The sequence below is a fragment of the Glossina fuscipes genome, unplaced genomic scaffold (assembly GCF_014805625.2).
Source record: "Glossina fuscipes isolate IAEA_lab_2018 unplaced genomic scaffold, Yale_Gfus_2 1, whole genome shotgun sequence".
NCBI classification, from domain to species: domain Eukaryota; kingdom Metazoa; phylum Arthropoda; class Insecta; order Diptera; family Glossinidae; genus Glossina; species Glossina fuscipes.
The window spans coordinates 21,911,264-21,929,402 of record NW_023998415.1 but is presented as its reverse complement, the minus strand read 5'-3'; the positions used below and the strand labels follow the sequence as shown (position 1 = coordinate 21,929,402).

Sequence of the window (18,139 nt, the reverse complement as noted above, 5' to 3'; positions counted from 1 at the left end):
AAAAATTTCATTTGATCAAATTTGTTTTTTTTTTTTTTTTGCTTTGATTATTTGGTAAAACTGCTCCTTTCTTAAGCTAATTAACTCCTCACCTTTTCACTTAAGCAGACTAGCATATTAAACGGCAACTAAAACAAGATGCGATGTTGTTGTTTATGATTTTGCGGTCAGACCAGTTCAGAAATGTATTAATGAAATATCTTCATATATATATATATATATATATATATATATATATTTTGTTTTTTTGTTTATTATATTTATCATTGGACGGTATACGGTATACATTTATCATATCTTTTGCAACACTCAACTAAATTCATTTGAAAGCCTTACGAAATGTATGCAATTTTAAAAATCTTGTCCGGTGTCCTGTGCACAGTATTTAAAAGAAAACCATACCGTTTACTTAATTCATATGTCACTTAAATGTTGAGTCCAGTAATGCATAATAATATGCAATGAGAAAAGTTAAAGTAACAAGCGATAGATAATGAACGGTCTTGATGAATCCTACTTTCCTTATCTATTCTGTTTTATTTCCTTGAAAATTATAAAAACTAAATCACTGCGTGCTGAAGTATAATTTCTTCACCAGTCTCGCATTTGGAAATTCTTTTTATTCTTTTGATCTGTTTTCGTTTTAAACGTCAAATGTTATTGTACAGCACGCTTTCATGGCCTTATCTTATACAATCGATACTTATCATCTAAGTGTATGTACGTGTGATGCCCGATTGCGCGACCGAGCGTGAAGCCGGCATGCTCCAAAACACCTTAATATCCGATATATAGGAAATTATATTTTTAGGAAATTTCTAAAACATTCTGATACATAGACAGTAGCACCCAATAGGCAGGCAACGACTAGCTGCTGAATTAGCTGATTTTCTAAATGAAATTCAAAATAAAAGTTTGAAATCGTGTTCTAAGCAAATATTGAAATAAGTCTGGGATTTTTTTTTTTTTTTTTTTTTGTTAATGCTGAGAAAAGAGACTATAGAAGAGCAGCGCATCCATTATGAACGGGGCTCTGCGGCACCCAGTGTAATTATCTGGAAAAAAAAAGAAGAAAAATCGCTTACTCTGCCGGCTTATGTTTAGTGAAATAAATGGGTGGTAGCGTTTTGAAAATTTGGATATTGTGTTATTGGCAAGCATTTGAATTAAGAAGCTCAACTTTCGATCAAAAAAAGGGCAACGCCTTGTTAATAAGTAGTAATGCTTGAACTGACTTGTCGAATCTGTTTCCCGCATTTTATTCATACTGGTCGAATTTATGTTGCACGCACTTTCGAAAAATGCGGTTTTAAAAAAGTACAAATTTAGACCATAAAGGGATCCAGAAAAGCTTATCTGCAAAGCCTAGGATGCTTTACTTTGTTCGCCAAGTGGAGGTTGCGTCGAATCGAAGCCATCGAAAGCCAAGTGCATATTTTCGGGTAGAATGTTTGCAGATTGTCTTGTAATAATCACACAGACAGTCATGTATGAGTATATGCGTCTCTAAGACGTAAGATGAATCTATATAAAAAAGGTAGATTCGCCTATGTAGCGTAGTGTACACATTTTAGATTCAATACATTTCCTTTACGCAAGGAAATGTTGGGAATCGAATCATTCGATTTCAACTGACAACAATTTTGTTTTTTCTTTTTTTCTCTATTTTTTAAAACGAGCTTGTTTAATATGTTAATAAAATTTATTGTACATATAGATACAAGCAAAGTAATACCCTTCAATATAAAAGGCAAAACATACAAATTTTCAAAACAAGTATTTAAGAATTTTCAAAAAAAAAAAAAAAAAGAAGCCCACGTGATCAGTGAATGATCTCAAACAAGATGAGCACAAAATTTAAACAACTTGAAAAAAAACAACTTGTATTAACTACGTAAGTCTTAAGAGGATTAATGTTTTTATACGCTCTCTACTAATATATTGTAAATTATTTATAAAAAATTTTTATTGTTTGATTGATTAACATTTTATTAAATAATTAGTTCTATCGGAAAATTCTGCGACAATTTACGACAAATACTGTCCTTCATTAATACGACATTTTAATGTTGAAGCAGTCTGCCTGACGAGGGTTGATCCATAAGTTTTTGTGCTGAAACATATGGACTTTGCTTTAAAAGATTTCTCTTCTTTTTCATTTTCGTACAAAGTCCGCCTTTATACAAATCATATTTAGTGCTTTTTAGTTTTTTTTTCTTTTTTTTTTTTTTTAAATAAATTGCTTTCAATTTTTGAATTACTGTATAAAATATTAATTGAAACATTAATGGAAACAGAAGCTGGCAACTCGGCCAGCTTTTCAGTTATGACTATGTCGAATGAGAAGCTTAATAAAGTGTTTGCCGCCCCTCGGAAGGGAAAAAGTTTGACCCTGGGGATGAAAGCGGCCATATTTTTCGTCTTCCTGGAGGCTACTCTAGCCGGATAGAGTCTACTGTTTTGACTTTGAACAGATCTCTTTCACGAATTGGCTTTCGAATCGCATCCTTCCCTTTCAACATTCCTGGTGAGCATTTTAAACGCGATGGCGACAAGTAACCTATAATCAAAGTTTGTGTACTGCTGATAACCTCGCTTGTTTTCACATCATTTCACTGAGGATATCTTATATAGAAAAGTGTATGTATATAAAAGCAGACTGTCAAATGTCAAAGTAATTGATCTCTTGCTTGATTCCATTGAACCGAAGCCTCTTCGTAATCATATGCTAGAATATAGAAACGATTCTTAAAGATCTTGGGAAAGTTCATTTGAATGGCTGCCTATGCCCTAAGAGAGCTTGACTTTGCGCTTCCTCTGACTTGGGGGATTACTTTAAAGATAGACTTTTATATTAGCCGTGAGTGTAATTAAGTAACAGTTTCCTATTGCTCCTAAGCATTATACAGCCCTCGTAACTGCATGGTTTTATTTATTTATTTATTTTTTTTTTTTTTTACGATTTTTAGATGTGATCAAGATCTGGTATTTGCTCGAATTTGAAAAACTTGTTCCTGTTTTCAAATAAATTTTTTTATTCATTCTTTTCTGATTGCTTAACCTGTGTGCAGAAGAAGAAGCCGTCAGTAATGCCCGCACGTTAATACATGTTTCTAGATGTTTTTACTTTTTTTTTTTTTATTTTTTTTTAGTTTCTTGTTTGCTTAAAACATCGCCTGAGATGTTTGTCTTGCGTTTCAAAGTAAAACAGCTACAGTTAAAGCTTTTGGCATTACTGTCGAAGATAACCATAAAAATTTATTATTTTTATACTTTTTTTCTTTTTTATTTCATTTTTGTGTGAAGTTTTTGACTCTTTTTTTGGCTTTGTTGTTCCTTTATTTTTTTATAGAAATCTTGACAATGTTTGTTGATGTTGGCCAGTAGCAGTGCCGGTCTTATGTGAACGCGATATCAGTAGATATGTGCTATTTTTCAATGCTGCGTTATGTAGCCTTGTATTTTTTGTATTTGTATATAAAGATTTGTGCGGCTGTGCGGATGAGCACAGTATTGTTGACAAAACAGTAACGAAAAAACGTTTAATTAACCCCGCCCTACTCTAAGTATATTTATATACATACAACATCCATCCGACACTTACCAATAAAACACACATTGAAAAAAAAAAAAAAAAAAAAACAGAAAAAAAAAAATAAAAACAAAAAAATTTCCAAGAGATTAAATCGAGGAAAAAGGCAAACATAATTTGATTATAATGATAAAGCACTGGACTTGGGGTTTTACAGTAATTCTAATATATCTGTTGGTTAACAATCAATGCGCACAAGTATTAACGAGACCTGTACTGGAGAGCGAGATTACGTCCACGTTGCCGCAACAGCAATCGAATGCTCATATATTAAAATATGACAATAATGCCAATAACGGAGCGGTGGGTTATAATTTTGCGTAAGAGCTATATCGAAAGAGAGAGAAAGAGATGGAGAGACACTGGCATAAATTAATTAATAATTGTAACTATTGCAGCTTTGAGACCAGCGATGGAGTGTCGCGGAAAGAAACGGCTATACTGAAAAATGCCGGTACGCCAGATGAGGCTATTTCTGTGCAAGGCAGTGTCAGTTGGGTTGGGCCCGATGGCATTCAATACACTTTAAATTATTTGGCCGATGAGAACGGTTTCCAGCCCGAAGGCGAACATTTACCAGTTCCCCCAGAAAAATAAAGTGCATCTTTATTGATTTGTGCTTTTGATAAACAAAAATCTAGTCTGCTTGCTATTAACTCAGTCAACCTACTTCGAATGAAATTCGTAGCCGAATTCCTATAGAACAAGATTTGCTAATAAACTTTCATTTTCTGAACGTATTCGCAAAAATTTTATGTAATCTATATAAAATTGCATATAAAATTTCATATACACACATATATATGTATATATATTTGTATGTATATATGTATATATATTTGTTAAAAAATGAATGAATAAATCGCCTTGTTTTTATATAGAATTTGAATACATTAAATTAAATTAAAATTAAATAAAGGGCTTCGCTTATACTTTTGCGTTTTGCTTGTACTTTTCAATGTTCACGCCCTGATTGAAGATTTTTCAATTAAACTTGTAACATCGTATGCTTGAGTACGCAGATATTCGTATAATATGTTATACAAGAGTTTTTAGGAAGAGTTCCGTACAATTATATAAAACGATACGATAGTTAAGCCTTTTCTTTTTCAATGGTCAGCAAAAGACGGCAAAGATGTTCTCCGATGCAAGTTAAGCTATTTACCATCCATCTTCTCTCATGCTAACAGAACATGTGGTCTTAAGAGGCTTCGTGTACAATCATCCATGCTTTGGTTATTGTTAAACGAATGAAAGCACAGCTCAGATAGTCAGATGTCTCTATGTGCTTTACGTGCTTATTACCTACATAGGGATGGTCAATTCGATAGCGGTAGCAGAAATTCCTGGCAGGACAATATCCACTCCTTAGCGAGTTCCATTGCACTTGGGACATACAAACAGAGAAAGTGGGTTGGTATTTCCCGATCTTTCTAGCTTTGAGAAAAGACATATCCTCTCCGCAATCATTCCGTAGGATAGCGCCACAGCATGCACTTGGATCAATATTCCTTCGGCGGTCTGTTGCCTTCCCAGGAATTCCGACTATGTGACTTTGGATAAAATTACACATAACCTAAACGCACGTTCGCATTTCGAGTATCCACATATTCCGCAAAGCCATTCAATCCTGCAAAGGCCTTCGACTTTTTTAGTGCCATAAAAGCTTACTGGATGGAGATAGCCCTTTATGTAAACTCTATGCAAGATAAGTTTTTAGAAAACCCGAAAATTTGTTCTCTCTCAAAAAAAAAAGACACGCTTCCTCCGATGTATTCCCTTGTTTATAAGTAACAAGACCTCAAAACAATGCAAGACCTTAAGACCTTTCGGGAGGTCCTTCATTGGTCCATCCTGGAAATTGTTGGCATTAGGCGAAGCTTAACGTTAGTACTTCTACATGAAGCAACTACAAGCTTCATTTTTTAAAAAGCCTGTGATGAATTATTTATACGCTTGGTACGATCAAAAACAAATATAATTTAATCAAAAACCATAAACGAGACTATGTTCCCCTATTGCACAGTGGCGACGTTGCACTCCTTTTGATCTACTTTGTCTAATTTGCGCGCTAACGTATTACCTAAGGAGCACGCTTGAAGAAACGATTCGAAAAAATTAGTAAAAAAACTCGGTGGTGCCCGAATACGTCAAACGCATGCATATTTATAAAACTGGAATAGCGTTTTGTTACTTGCAAACTTCTCTAAGGGCATGTGAATGTTGCCTTTTTTCAACAAATTTTAATGCTTAACCAATAAATAAATGTTAGACAGTCAGCAAAATGTTGACATTCGCTTAGTAATTCCTAATACCAATACATTCGTGCATTAGAAATGAATTGAAAGGTATAGAAGGATAGGACAAAGAATGAACAAACAGAGATAAATTACCCCAATATCAATGATAGCACTCCTGTTTTATCGATATTAGTTAGCTTGAGGTGTTTCGCAGAGTAGGCACTTAGGATTCTTTCTGTTTAACCTATACATCAATGGTCGCCCTGCGGCGATTAACTGCAGCCATGTCTTAACGTACCCTGCTGATTACATCAAATTGTTTTCTTCTTTCATCTCGGAATCGCACTCGTATTTAATTCAATCTGTTTTAGATAAATTGGTTGCGTGATGCTCAATAAATTTAATGAAGAAAAATTTTAAAAATATAAGAAACTCTCAATCTCAAGGAGGACGCCATTAACACTGATTATTTCAATGATTCACAAAAATTGGAAAATGTAGATTCGTTCATGAACTTTAGGATTTTATTCGAGCATTCGACCTTCGCTTTAATTTGCACATTTTCTCTCTCTTTAAATAAAACTAGGTCTGTGCTTGGTTTTATTAAACGTTGGTTTAGACTGCTTGACGATTCTTCCGTTACAAAAAGGTTACATGTACTGGAACATGCATCTGCTGTTTGACCCCCTTTGTATGGGCGCTATGATGATAGACAATAGATCTGTTCAAAAGAAATTTCTGCTTTTTGCCATTAGGAATTTAGGTTGAGGTCGCCTTATGTTATTACCTTCTTAGGAAAATAGATTGCTTTCATTATTCTTAGCGTCACTTGAAAAACGTAGACTTATCCTCGGGCCTGGCCTGGCCTCTTATCCAAATACTTACTCAAATAGATACGATTTCGGCATAATGCAGGTAAGAGAATTGCCTACAGCATAAGGCGTATGCACTACCCTAGGTAAGTTAACCTAAATTTTTCATTGTATTTATTTTGGTTGGAAATATCATAATAGTATTCGTTGCTAGTTTTCGCGTCTGTCTGAAATAGCCACAGGCGAGAGGCATAGCTATGGGCGATACGGCAGGAAGCATTAAATCAACTTAGAATGTTACAGAGATTAAACCACATGTCTATTGTTCTCTTCTTATGTATTTTGGATACATAATCTCCAGGTGTAATTAATGCTTAACTTTACGTGATATTGGGTGTTGTGTATGCGTTGCTATACAACTTTTTCTTATATTCAAACGATTGCTTGATACAGTGATGCAGCAAACATTCCAAAAAAACTCATGTACGCGTATTTAGTGGAATGAAGACCATATCTCAAGTTTATTATATCCAAAGCAAATTTATTTCCTCATTCACTTTCAAGGACTATCTCTTATTTTTATTGTTATTACAACAGACAGGCTGATGTCTGCATTCGGGCTCGTAAACAGTTTATTTATTCAATTTCTTAATCAATATCAAAATTAATTATCAAAAATGTATTGCCAATGCAATGAACTTTACCATTGACTTGAAAATCGGGCATAATATTTAAATGCAACAATTAATGTTATCGAATGAATCCTTGATTTTATAGGTAATTCGTTTAAAAATTCCCTTATGACATAATTCTGAAGATGAAGTTTTCAGGTTTCTTTTCGAGATAATTTCATGCGTATATGCGTAGTCGCCAGGCAAGACAACACCAACTACAACAAAAGAATGTATGCGTTAAATATAATACAATACAATACAATGTTATTGTTACTCTTGTGCTTTTATTGCAGAGATCATGCACGCACACACTGCCGTCCACTTGCGTATATACACAACCTTACTCATAATATTAATGGCATGTACAAATATAAATAACATCACTTGCAGTTTCATTATCAAAAAAAAAAAAAAAAAAAAAAAAAAAAAAAAAAATGAAGAGTTTAAGAGATCTCTCTCATAAATCTTATGCTTCAGGCGAATGCTAAAGGGGAAGAGGAGAAAAAAAGGAAAAAGAATTAATGATGTTCAGTTATTCTAATTGACATCACAATTAATTGATAATAATTAAAAGCATAATTATTAATATCTAAGAGATCAATTAATAGAGGAAACTGAAATACATTTAATCATTATTCTTATTGAATGCTCCCCGTAACCTCTTGCCTTTCCCATGCAAATAACATATATATATATATATCTGACGCTGACACTTTTATGGAATATAATATATAACTTATTTTTATGATCAAAATTAATGCAAGAACAAAGTATAATTCATTTATCGTTCCATTTGTATCTCTCCTCTCTACGAGATACTAAATACCAAAATTCCCCATTAGTTGAATTATGGATTTTGAATGGATTTCGCGTGTTCGTTTGTATTCGTATGTTTCTTCATTCATTTGTACGTATATAATTTTATTATCACAAAATTTTTAAGTTCAGTTAAATTCTGTAATTCAATATGTAACTCATACGTCACGTTATTCATGTTTCACTTTCCATGTACAAAACGCGCAATAACTCGAAAGCAGCTTGAGAACACGTTGATACGTATTTAAAGGCGATGCGCATTCAACGTTCGCCTTATTCTCGCTTAGTAGATTTCATTAATCTGGCTTTAAGGAGTTATATCGCGTTGTTGGCGTGAGATTTTTAATGATGATGATCACACTGTATTTTTTTTTTTTTTTTTTTTTTTTTTATTATTTTGCGCATTTTTAAAAAATAAAATTTATACATTTTAGTAGAATTTTAAAATTATTAAATTTAAAAAATTTACAAAAAATAAAAAAAAAAAAAAAAAAAAAAAAAAAAAACAAATAAATAAATAAATAAATAAATATATGTATTCACCAAAGACAGCACAACTATGATGCAGCATTCCGTGTACTTTAAAGTAACTATAAATACGTGAACGAAATATTTCGAACATCAGTCTTTTCTTAACATCATCTGACTGTCCACGCTACAACAAATATATAAAAATTCCATACCCAAGGATTATTAAGTTCGATTATTCGATTTGTTCAAAACTCAATCAATAATATGAAGGTACAAATTGTTTTGATCGTCTGCTTCGCTGTATGCAGCTGGGCCCGCACTGTTTCCGAGGAGGAAGTACAAGATGTGGCCAATGCACCTGTAAGCGAAGACGTTCACGCCGAAACTTTGCGTTTAGAAACGGAAAATAATGGCGTTGATAAATACTCGTTCGCGTAAGTGAACAAAACTCATTGTCCTGCGCAATATTCATTAACATAATTTATGATCATTTCACAGCTATGATACTAGTAACGGTATCTCACGCTCCGAAGAGGGTGAACTAAAGACCACTGAAGAGGGAGCCGCTATTGTGGTACAGGGTACTACTTCGTGGATTGCACCCGATGGCAAAAGATATGAATTTTCTTTCAATGCCGATGAAACCGGCTATCATCCTATTTTCAAATTGGTGGCTTAATTTCTCCATGCCTGACCACACATATCAAAATATTGTAGTGGCCTTTTTATGTATATATATGTATAAACCAATTACATTTTACATATGTAAATATTTTTATATTCAAAATTATTGTTAAATCTATAGCAATAAATCCGCACGTATTTTTTTGGTAAATAGACAAATCGGTTGACTCTTAAGTATTCATTTAAGATACTTTATACATAAATGAGAAAAGTTTCTAATCCAATTTCTTTTTCCAGACAAAGCTTTGCACATAAGACATAGCTCCATAGCTATTGGCCTCCATAGATATCTTTTTTTTTTTTTTTTTTTAATATGCCCAATTACTCAGCCAATGTCTTTTAGTCGTGTAATACAGTGACTGTCAGAAAGAACACAGCAAAGAGAAAGAAATAGGTCGGCGTTGGCCTTAGTCTAGCTGTTATGTGCCCAATCGATAAGTGTTATGAGCGTTCACTATATGTGCAATCAAAGAATACCACTAACGAAGAAGATAAAAAGTTGAGGAGTCTAAATAAAGTGTATATGTAAAAGACCCGGACTTTGATAGAATTTACATCGCCTGCATCTAGTATGGCCGCCATATACGAGGTGTTTCGGACGGACGGAAAAAATTTTCAACAGCGGTATTAGGTAAGACCGATCGTCATCTCAAGAAAAAGAAACAACTTGAAAAAGGTATTATCCGAGTCCCGGCAAATTTTTCTTTGTTGAAAAAAATCGATGGCAATTGTAGCTCGGTATAGTCCTGTCACTGCAGAATTCTTTTCGATTAAAGTGCATTTTGGACTTGGGTTCTTGGAAACTAAAAATATGAACGGGTTCTATTTACACCGGCTCAGTAAGAGCAGGAAAATTGCTTGGAGCTTGTCCGAAGGCCAGTCGTTCCGTCACCGGTCGTCAGAATTCCAACTCTATCGTATCAAGCAATTTCAATTATTGTAGTATATTGCTTACGGAAGAATGCGGTAAATGCAGCGCTCATGCGCTCCAAAAAATTTAAGATCGTAGCCGATTTTATTGTGAGACGTAGGTCTTAGTTTCTTGTGAAACTTAATTAAACAATCCTTGAAAACAGAAGATGTGGTAAATCAAAAACATTTTTTCTTCTTCGTATTCCTCTTCTTCTCTTTTCAACTTTGAACCTTTTTCTCCCTCCATTTGCTTCGTCGTTTGAAGCAGAATTGTAATTGAATCTCGTAACAATAATTTTTCTTTAAAAATAAATAAATAAAATAAATTTTAATCAAATATTTATGGTTTTTTGATATAAGCAAGTAAAACAAATAAGCAGTGGCACAAAGCCCATCATCAAGTACTCTGCACTGATTTGTTTAATACAGCCATTCATATGACGACTTTTCAAACTGAGATGAGAAATCATTTTCAATAGCATTCATCGTTGGCTCAAGACATATCAATATACTAAATAATAAACTAAAATAAAAAGGCAGACAAGCTTGGATCGATTCAGAGAGCGATTCAGAAAGTGATTCTGAATCGATCGATACAACAAGAGGTGCGTCATTTCAAGTCCTTCGTCTACATTCGCACAAATAAGTGGCATGGGGTGTAAAAATAAATAAATCCATAATCCATATACGACATTTCAACTTATTTTGCATAATACCGGCCACAACAACATACGGCGAAAGCTGTAAAAATGATGTTTTCAAATAGGATAGCATGGAAAGCAACTCTAATTAGTCACTGTAAATACACATATAATGATTTCAATAGTATGTGAGGAGCATTATTTAATTCTAAATATCTGGCAACAGTTATGACTCAAGATTTCTATGAAGACTTTGAACTGAAGTAATTAAATAAGTGAATTAATAATAACGCAGAAGCTCATTTTTCAGATGCTCGAAAGCTCGAAAAATGCCTGGGAGTTGCGGCACTCTTAAGTAAGAAAAGCAGTCGGAGCGTAAACAAAATCTTAAATTTTTTTTTTGGCGAAACTCTTTCATACTATCACACAAAAATTGATCTCTTTAAATATCCCTATACGCTTCTCGATCTATGGGCATGTAGATTAAAGGTTTCTTTCTTCTTTTTTAGGAGCAAATTCTGAACAGGTACACTGTTCGGGCCAGAGCGCCTCAAATTCAATATGTTTCACGGAAGAAAGCAAGTGCTGCCATATTTGAATATTTTTCAAAAAGAATTTTTTTTTTTTTATATGTAATACTTAAAAAAAATGTTAAGTAATTTTTCCGAAAATGATTGTTCTATCACGTTTCTTTTCGTACGAAAAAATAATTGTTCAGCGATTATATGTATGCTTAATAAAATACAAATTCGAAATGAATAGCTGACATCATGCCATCCGCATAACATCTGGTGTTGCCTCAATCGCCGCATTAGGTTGGCGGGAAAATTCTTTCGTATTTTAAATAAAACGGTTGATTTTACAAACGTTCGATATGTTCGTCAGCAGTCGAAAGATGGATGCCGAGTTGCTTTGCAAATAAAAAGTGACTACATGTGGGCCTCTAACCCTCCAACATGGATTGCAAAATATTATTATCGTTCAGATCGATCGCCTGGTTTGAGACTGCAATCTCCGGAACTAAACATGGTTGACCATCATAAGCAGGTCCGAACATTTACAACTTCACTTCACGACGTGTTACATAAGTTTTTATAAGCAACCGCTGAGTTGCTGTCTTTCTGGAATTTATATTCAACTGCAGTTTCTTGAATGCACTTGAACTAACGCAGCCCCTCAGAAGCAGTCCTCTTGTATCTCACGCCTTTTACTTGCTTGCCTTGCTTGTAAAATTTGCACCGGTAGGAAGTTAGATATACGATAAACTTTTTCCGCCAACCTACTATATCAAAGAAGAGAGAAGAATAGCCGGAAAGCCATTCTTCTTCTCTCGGGGATATACGTTTGATTTTGTTACGAGAAATTGATCTTGTACGTGTTTGTATTGCTATCGCATCTCCTGCGAGTATCCGATCACACAGGCTTGTTCTTTTCTATCAGTAGCTGGGCATTTGGGACGCTTTTGTTAACTGTTCCGTTTTCATTCAATATATGCTTACATCTGAATCAAGTAGAAGAGAAGTAAGACCAACATGAAGTAAGATTGTTTAATCCTAGCACTCTTTACATAAATTCCTTGTATCTTGTGGTGATTAAAACAAAAACAAATATTAAAAAACCCTAAGAAATTCTTTGTGTAGTTGATGTCTTATGGCATCTTCTCCTTTACTGTCTTTCTAATATCGTTTTTATGGCAGGTTTATTAAATGTATTTTATGGATCCCATAGAACAAAAAAAAAAACAATTAATTATGGAATATTACGATATTCACACTGAGATGTGTATAATTTTTTTTTTTATTTCATCTAATGAGGAAAAATAATTATTCACACATTGTCAGCGACATTGTTATGAGTGGAATTATAACCTGTGAGGAACTACAATATTTCAAGGTTAGGCGTTTGTGCGTACCACGCTAGTCGCTAAACGGATATGTTGAACTCTGTAAGCAAAGCCTACGTTTCTCTATCATTTTGTCTTTTTGTATGTAAATTTACCAGACACTTATGCACGAACATATAGCTAAAGCTGAACTTAAAAATATGAAAGAATAAATTTACATATTCATAATAGTTTTATGTTCTTTTACGTCTCTTTTAATAACGTGAACTATTGTGGCTTCTCGCATTTGTCTGTCCGTCTTTTTTTCGTTAACAGCATTAATAATATTTCACGTGGTTACCATCAGCATAATTATCTCTTTTCTTAATTTAATTTATTTTACATTTTTATTGACAAGCCTCCCAAGCGTTCACTCGGCATAATCAAAGTCATCAAAACTAAGATTAGTTAAATTAATTTTATAGTGCTTTTTTTTTTTATTTTTTTTATTGTAATACTTTATTATGTACGCATTCGTGTGCGTATTTTTTGGTTCGTTTTTCACTAATTCCATGAATTCTTAACATTTTGATGAGTAAATGTGCGTATGTGTATAAATTATGGTTATCTTCTGGTTTGGATTTTTACTATAAATTGTTACAACAGTTGAATTGAAAGCGTCACAACATTTTATCAACTGTTTAAGTCAACTACGCGTAAACAAAGTTAAAAAATGAAATTTTTTATTATCTTTTTTTTATTCCTTTTTGCTTTCGGTTTGGCTGCTCCACCTAAAAAACCAGAACAAACGGAAATTTTGCGTCACGACACGGATTTTGGAATAGATTCCTTTAGATATGCGTAAGTATACAGATTCGTTATAGAAATTGACTATGTTTTATACAATTTGCACATATGTACGCAGCTTTGCTACAAGCGATGGTACGGAGGCTCAAGCTGAAGGTCAGTTAAAAAACGCCGGCCAGGACGATGAAAGTCTTGTTATTCGTGGCGTCTATACGTACGTAGGCGATGATGGTCAAACTTATACAGTTACCTATCTAGCGGATGAGAATGGTTTTCAACCTCAAGGCGATCATTTACCGGTTTCTTAAGAGTTACCATAGATTTCTTTAAGCATCTCTTTTCATTTATTGATCTCCTCCTATTGCCATATATTTCGTTTCTTTGTAATTCCTTTTAGAAAATAATTCCATTTGTTACTTAGCTTAATTAAATAAAATGTAAAAATAAAAATAAATACAAAGGAATTCCGAATGAAACAAGTAAGGGAGCTTTTTATTAAGATCATCTTGATCATCTATACGGGGGTAACGTTACGGCTTGTTTTGTAACTGTATCTTGAAAGTATCGATTTGTCTAAACTAAAAATCATAAAAGCCTGGCTTGCAACGCCTTCCATCGATGAATTCACAACGAAGCCTGTAAAATGTTTTCTTCAATTTCTGCCCGTTCGAGTCTTATTGACATGAAAATTGTATAAATTGTTTTCGAATTTTGTCGAATTTTTTCGGCGAAAGCCTTTGTAAGTTTGTGTTTGTTGACGGCGAATTCTTATGAAAAAAGTTTCCATATGGGACAAATGTTGATGATATCTTTAAGAAAGAAAACGCCACAACAAAGCGTAAAAAAAAAAACTGGAAAAAGGGTTAAGGAAATATTTAAAATAATCTTAGCTGATTTTTTTCTTTGATTTGAAATTCGTTGTTCATGCAATTAATATAAAACATTTTGAAAAATGCTTAACACATTTGGAAGAACAATTTCTTGCAATCAACTTGCAAAATATGTTAAGGAAAATGTTTTTAAAATATTCAACCAAGATGAATTAGAATAAATTATGTTTTCCTTACAACAAGGAATATTTTGAAATTTTTGCAAATTTTGCTCGTGCGAGTTTTCATAACAACATATTAACAAACTGAAAAACAAAAATTTTATAGTTTTCTACGGATAGTAAGTATATTAAGTGATTTTGTACAATAAATACTAAATTGATGCATACTTTTAGGATGCAAACAAATTAACCTCTTCAGAGACGAAAAGTTCAAAACTGCGTTTTGCATCTGGCAGATTAGTGAAAAAAAAAAGAAAATGAAAAAAATATATATAAAAACATAAAGTTCACATGAATACATTCAAAGTGCACTGACTTTTTGCATTCTCCTCACATATAACATGTACATAATGTAAAGCCAACGATAATATATTTACAGTATAGTAGAAGACGAGACTGCCTAAAGTATAGTTTATAAATTAAATGTTCAGTGTAGATATTAGTTAGATAATGGAATTGTTGATTCCAAATTTCATAAATATATGAATAAAATACCAAGTTTTCAGCTTCAATAATGTAATATAGGAGGATTGCATCCAGCATTGTATTATTAGAGATTTGGTTGAGTAGTATGAACGTATAGGATTCTTTAGGGGTTTGACCCCACGGTGCCGAATAACACACGGAATGCATATTCAGCGTCCCGAGGATAATTAGTCTCCGTACAAATGCACAAAAGTGCGGCGAGGGTAATTAGATGCCGAGTGCCGATGGGAAACGTACATGCACATATGCCTCTCCTTTGATGAGAACGAGGTATACCTAAATATTTCGCCGAGCAAAAGCTGTCCCCGTGATTTGGCCTATTCCTAGCCACCGCGAAACTCCCGCATAGGATTCTGCAGAAAGCTTCATTAATTAGTTGCATAAAGAATTGACTTTCTGCGCATGTTTACTTCATTCGTATGTCATAGCACAGACCAACCCAAAGTGATAACAAATCACTTGATAAGTGTTCTGTCTGACATATTAATATATATGGTATCAGTCTTGATTTCTAGCTGGTACCAGTTTGGACGCGTTTCGTGTGAATGCTGTTGCTAACCAGAAATTATATAGATTTACAGATCTGTAGCGCTACGGAGACATATTGTGTGATGTTATGACTCGGTCACTTTTTGACGCTAGTATTGAGAATCGGTTTTCTCCTCAATAGAAAACATAGATTTCATAGATTTATAAATTATAGTTGATCAATTCCAAAGATCGGTTCAAAGTTGTTGTTCTGTTTATTTATTAATTAAATTATTGTGATTTTAAAATTTTACATTTTTATTCTCTGAGATCATGAAACAGCGGATTGGGCCAATAAATATATACTCATATTTATCGTCATCGAAGCTTGCATGGTTACGTTTCAGTTCAGCTACAAAAACTTCATCATCCTATATAGGACGGGGCAGCGTCCAATTTGTCTTTGATTTGTGAAGTTGTACTGCATTTGGAAAACAAACAGTTGATCACACTCAGATACGCATAATCGCCTGAAGGGATCTGAGGGCGAACACATTTCTTTGCTTCCTTACGTTTTTCTCTCGTTACCTTTTGATTGTTAGAAGGACAAACTATTACACCTGATGGCTTTGTCAAAAGTCGACAACATTTGCCATTTTACTGGCTAAAATTCGATATCTATATGGAAACTAACTGCAAATGTTTAGTTTCACTGTCGAAATATTTTCTCATACAATATGCCTCATATGCGTGTAACACGGTGACGGGGAGGAAATGGAAAAGAGATAGGAGGATGGTGGCCCGCATCTTAATGGATGTGTGTCCAATCTGTAAGTGTTATGATTTTGCCGCTACGATTCTCTATACCTACAACAAAGGTAAACTCTGCCGCACTTGAGATTTGCACCCGCAAACATTGACTTGATATTCGCAATCCTCATCTATTCGACCATCCGTTGTCGAAATAATTGTCGGTCAGCTAATAACGTTAATGCTATCTTCTTATCTTAGAATGAAGATGTGCGGAAAGTTTGTGATCAAAATCTCCTTGACAGAGTGAGAGAGGAAAGATAAGAGTAATTTCTTAACACAATGAATGTACGCAACTTGACTGAAAAGTTTCTGACTTGAATATGAAAACTGTAAAGCACACGGTAAAGCACATAAAAGTTGGGTAAATATGTATGTGCATAAAAAAGTTTGGACGCGCGGTTGTCATATGAATGGACCGATGTAAGTGTTGGTGTGAAAATGTAACAAATTGAGTATCAAAGTCTCATCACCGTCACACATTAAAGGCACGTTGCTCGCTGTTTACGAGGCTCCGCAACCATCATATGGATGAACGTGAAAGTGTTGGCAGTCAAATTGAAACGTGCCTGCTTGGATAACCATGAATGTACAGGATGGTCAAAACCGTAATCACGATCGAAAATATTGAGTAAGTTCTCACAATAAGACGGTTCCTGGAAGAAAGTGCGACTTAATATTCGTTTCTTTGTGCTTAAGAAGAGAGAAAATTACTTCTCCCTTTTCGTCGCTAAGCTAACTTCAGCCCGCCACTTGTAGAAGGCCCTACCCTAAAAAACAAATCTGGGTATAAACTTTGGTAATAGCCTTGCAACTGGCAAAGCGAGGCTCTAAGTAACTAAATTGTAAAAATTGTAAAAGCGAAGACATGGTCATGCGGTCTAACCTGTCGCCCTGCAGATGGCGACTGGCGAGACGAATAAAAATAGCTCGCACAATATTTTGTGGAAAAAGGGAATAGTATGCTGTATTGTAACTTCCTTGTAAACGGGTACGTAAGCAGAATATTTGCGGAAGACAAATGCAAGTGCGAGCTTAATTTCAAAAATCCTCAATGAATCACGAATTTAATCTTATGCAAGAACTGGCGTCGTTAAGGTTTCATTCCTCACTTAGGCAGAAACTTCGAACATGTGAAAGCGTTATTATCGCCTTCATTGTAGACCTCACAATATTTCCAATTGTAAAAAAAAAAAAAAGAAAAAAAAGGTGTCCTTGAATAATTCTTCAAGTAGAGTCGGGCGTGTAGTGTTACCGATGAAAATGGAAGATGTTAGGCCAAGTAAGGTAAGAGTGCATTTAAGCAGAACTTCACTTTAAAGCAGTGTATCATATTTAGTTAAGTATTTTGCCGCACGTATAATTGTTTCTTAACCTTGCCTAACACAGACGCGGAGTCATAACACAAATAGTACATTGAAAATATTTACTTTAATCAATCATCACGATCGATTGTGACAACTACAAAAACGATGCATTTTACAACAAATTATTGTCATCTCAGATGTGCGAAGGTGCTGATGCCTTATAAGATAAACTTTTGCATTATAAAACAGTCTTATTAAGAATAAAAAAAGAAATCTGAATAAGAAGAAAAGTTATTTATAGAAATCGGTGAATGCATAACCAGGAAAAAAAAATAACATTACTTATGTGAGAATTTTTTATTAAAAAAACATGAGAATACGAGAACGAACAAAAAAAAAAAAAAAAAAAAAAACAAAAAAAAAAAAAAAGAAATTAAATTAAATAAAACATATTTTATGTGCAAAAGTATTTCTGACATGCGGACACATAACACATTGCAAGTAAGATAAAACAAAATAAAAAAAAAAAAAAAAAAAAAAAAAAAA

At 33.8% G+C, this 18,139-nt stretch overlaps 3 protein-coding genes across 3 annotated transcripts; all 3 read left to right on the top strand.

Annotated features, from left to right (window-relative positions):
- The first annotated feature begins 3,661 nt into the window (after positions 1-3,661).
- LOC119631820 (endocuticle structural protein SgAbd-6-like) lies at positions 3,662-4,314 on the top strand. Its single transcript, XM_038024341.1, has 2 exons — positions 3,662-3,912; positions 3,991-4,314. Exons 1-2 carry the CDS (start codon positions 3,719-3,721, stop codon positions 4,187-4,189), a joined length of 393 nt encoding a protein of 130 aa, XP_037880269.1. The 5' UTR covers positions 3,662-3,718; the 3' UTR covers positions 4,190-4,314.
- A 4,555-nt stretch (positions 4,315-8,869) lies between these two features.
- On the top strand, positions 8,870-9,284 carry LOC119632530 (endocuticle structural glycoprotein SgAbd-5). The gene is made up of 2 exons (XM_038025467.1): positions 8,870-9,039; positions 9,104-9,284. The coding sequence occupies exons 1-2, from the start codon at positions 8,870-8,872 to the stop codon at positions 9,282-9,284; spliced, it is 351 nt and encodes a 116-aa protein (XP_037881395.1).
- Positions 9,285-13,341: 4,057 nt separating this feature from the next.
- On the top strand, positions 13,342-13,779 carry LOC119631987 (larval cuticle protein 65Ag1-like). The gene is made up of 2 exons (XM_038024647.1): positions 13,342-13,525; positions 13,590-13,779. Exons 1-2 carry the CDS (start codon positions 13,398-13,400, stop codon positions 13,777-13,779), a joined length of 318 nt encoding a protein of 105 aa, XP_037880575.1. The 5' UTR covers positions 13,342-13,397.
- The last annotated feature ends 4,360 nt before the right edge of the window (positions 13,780-18,139 follow it).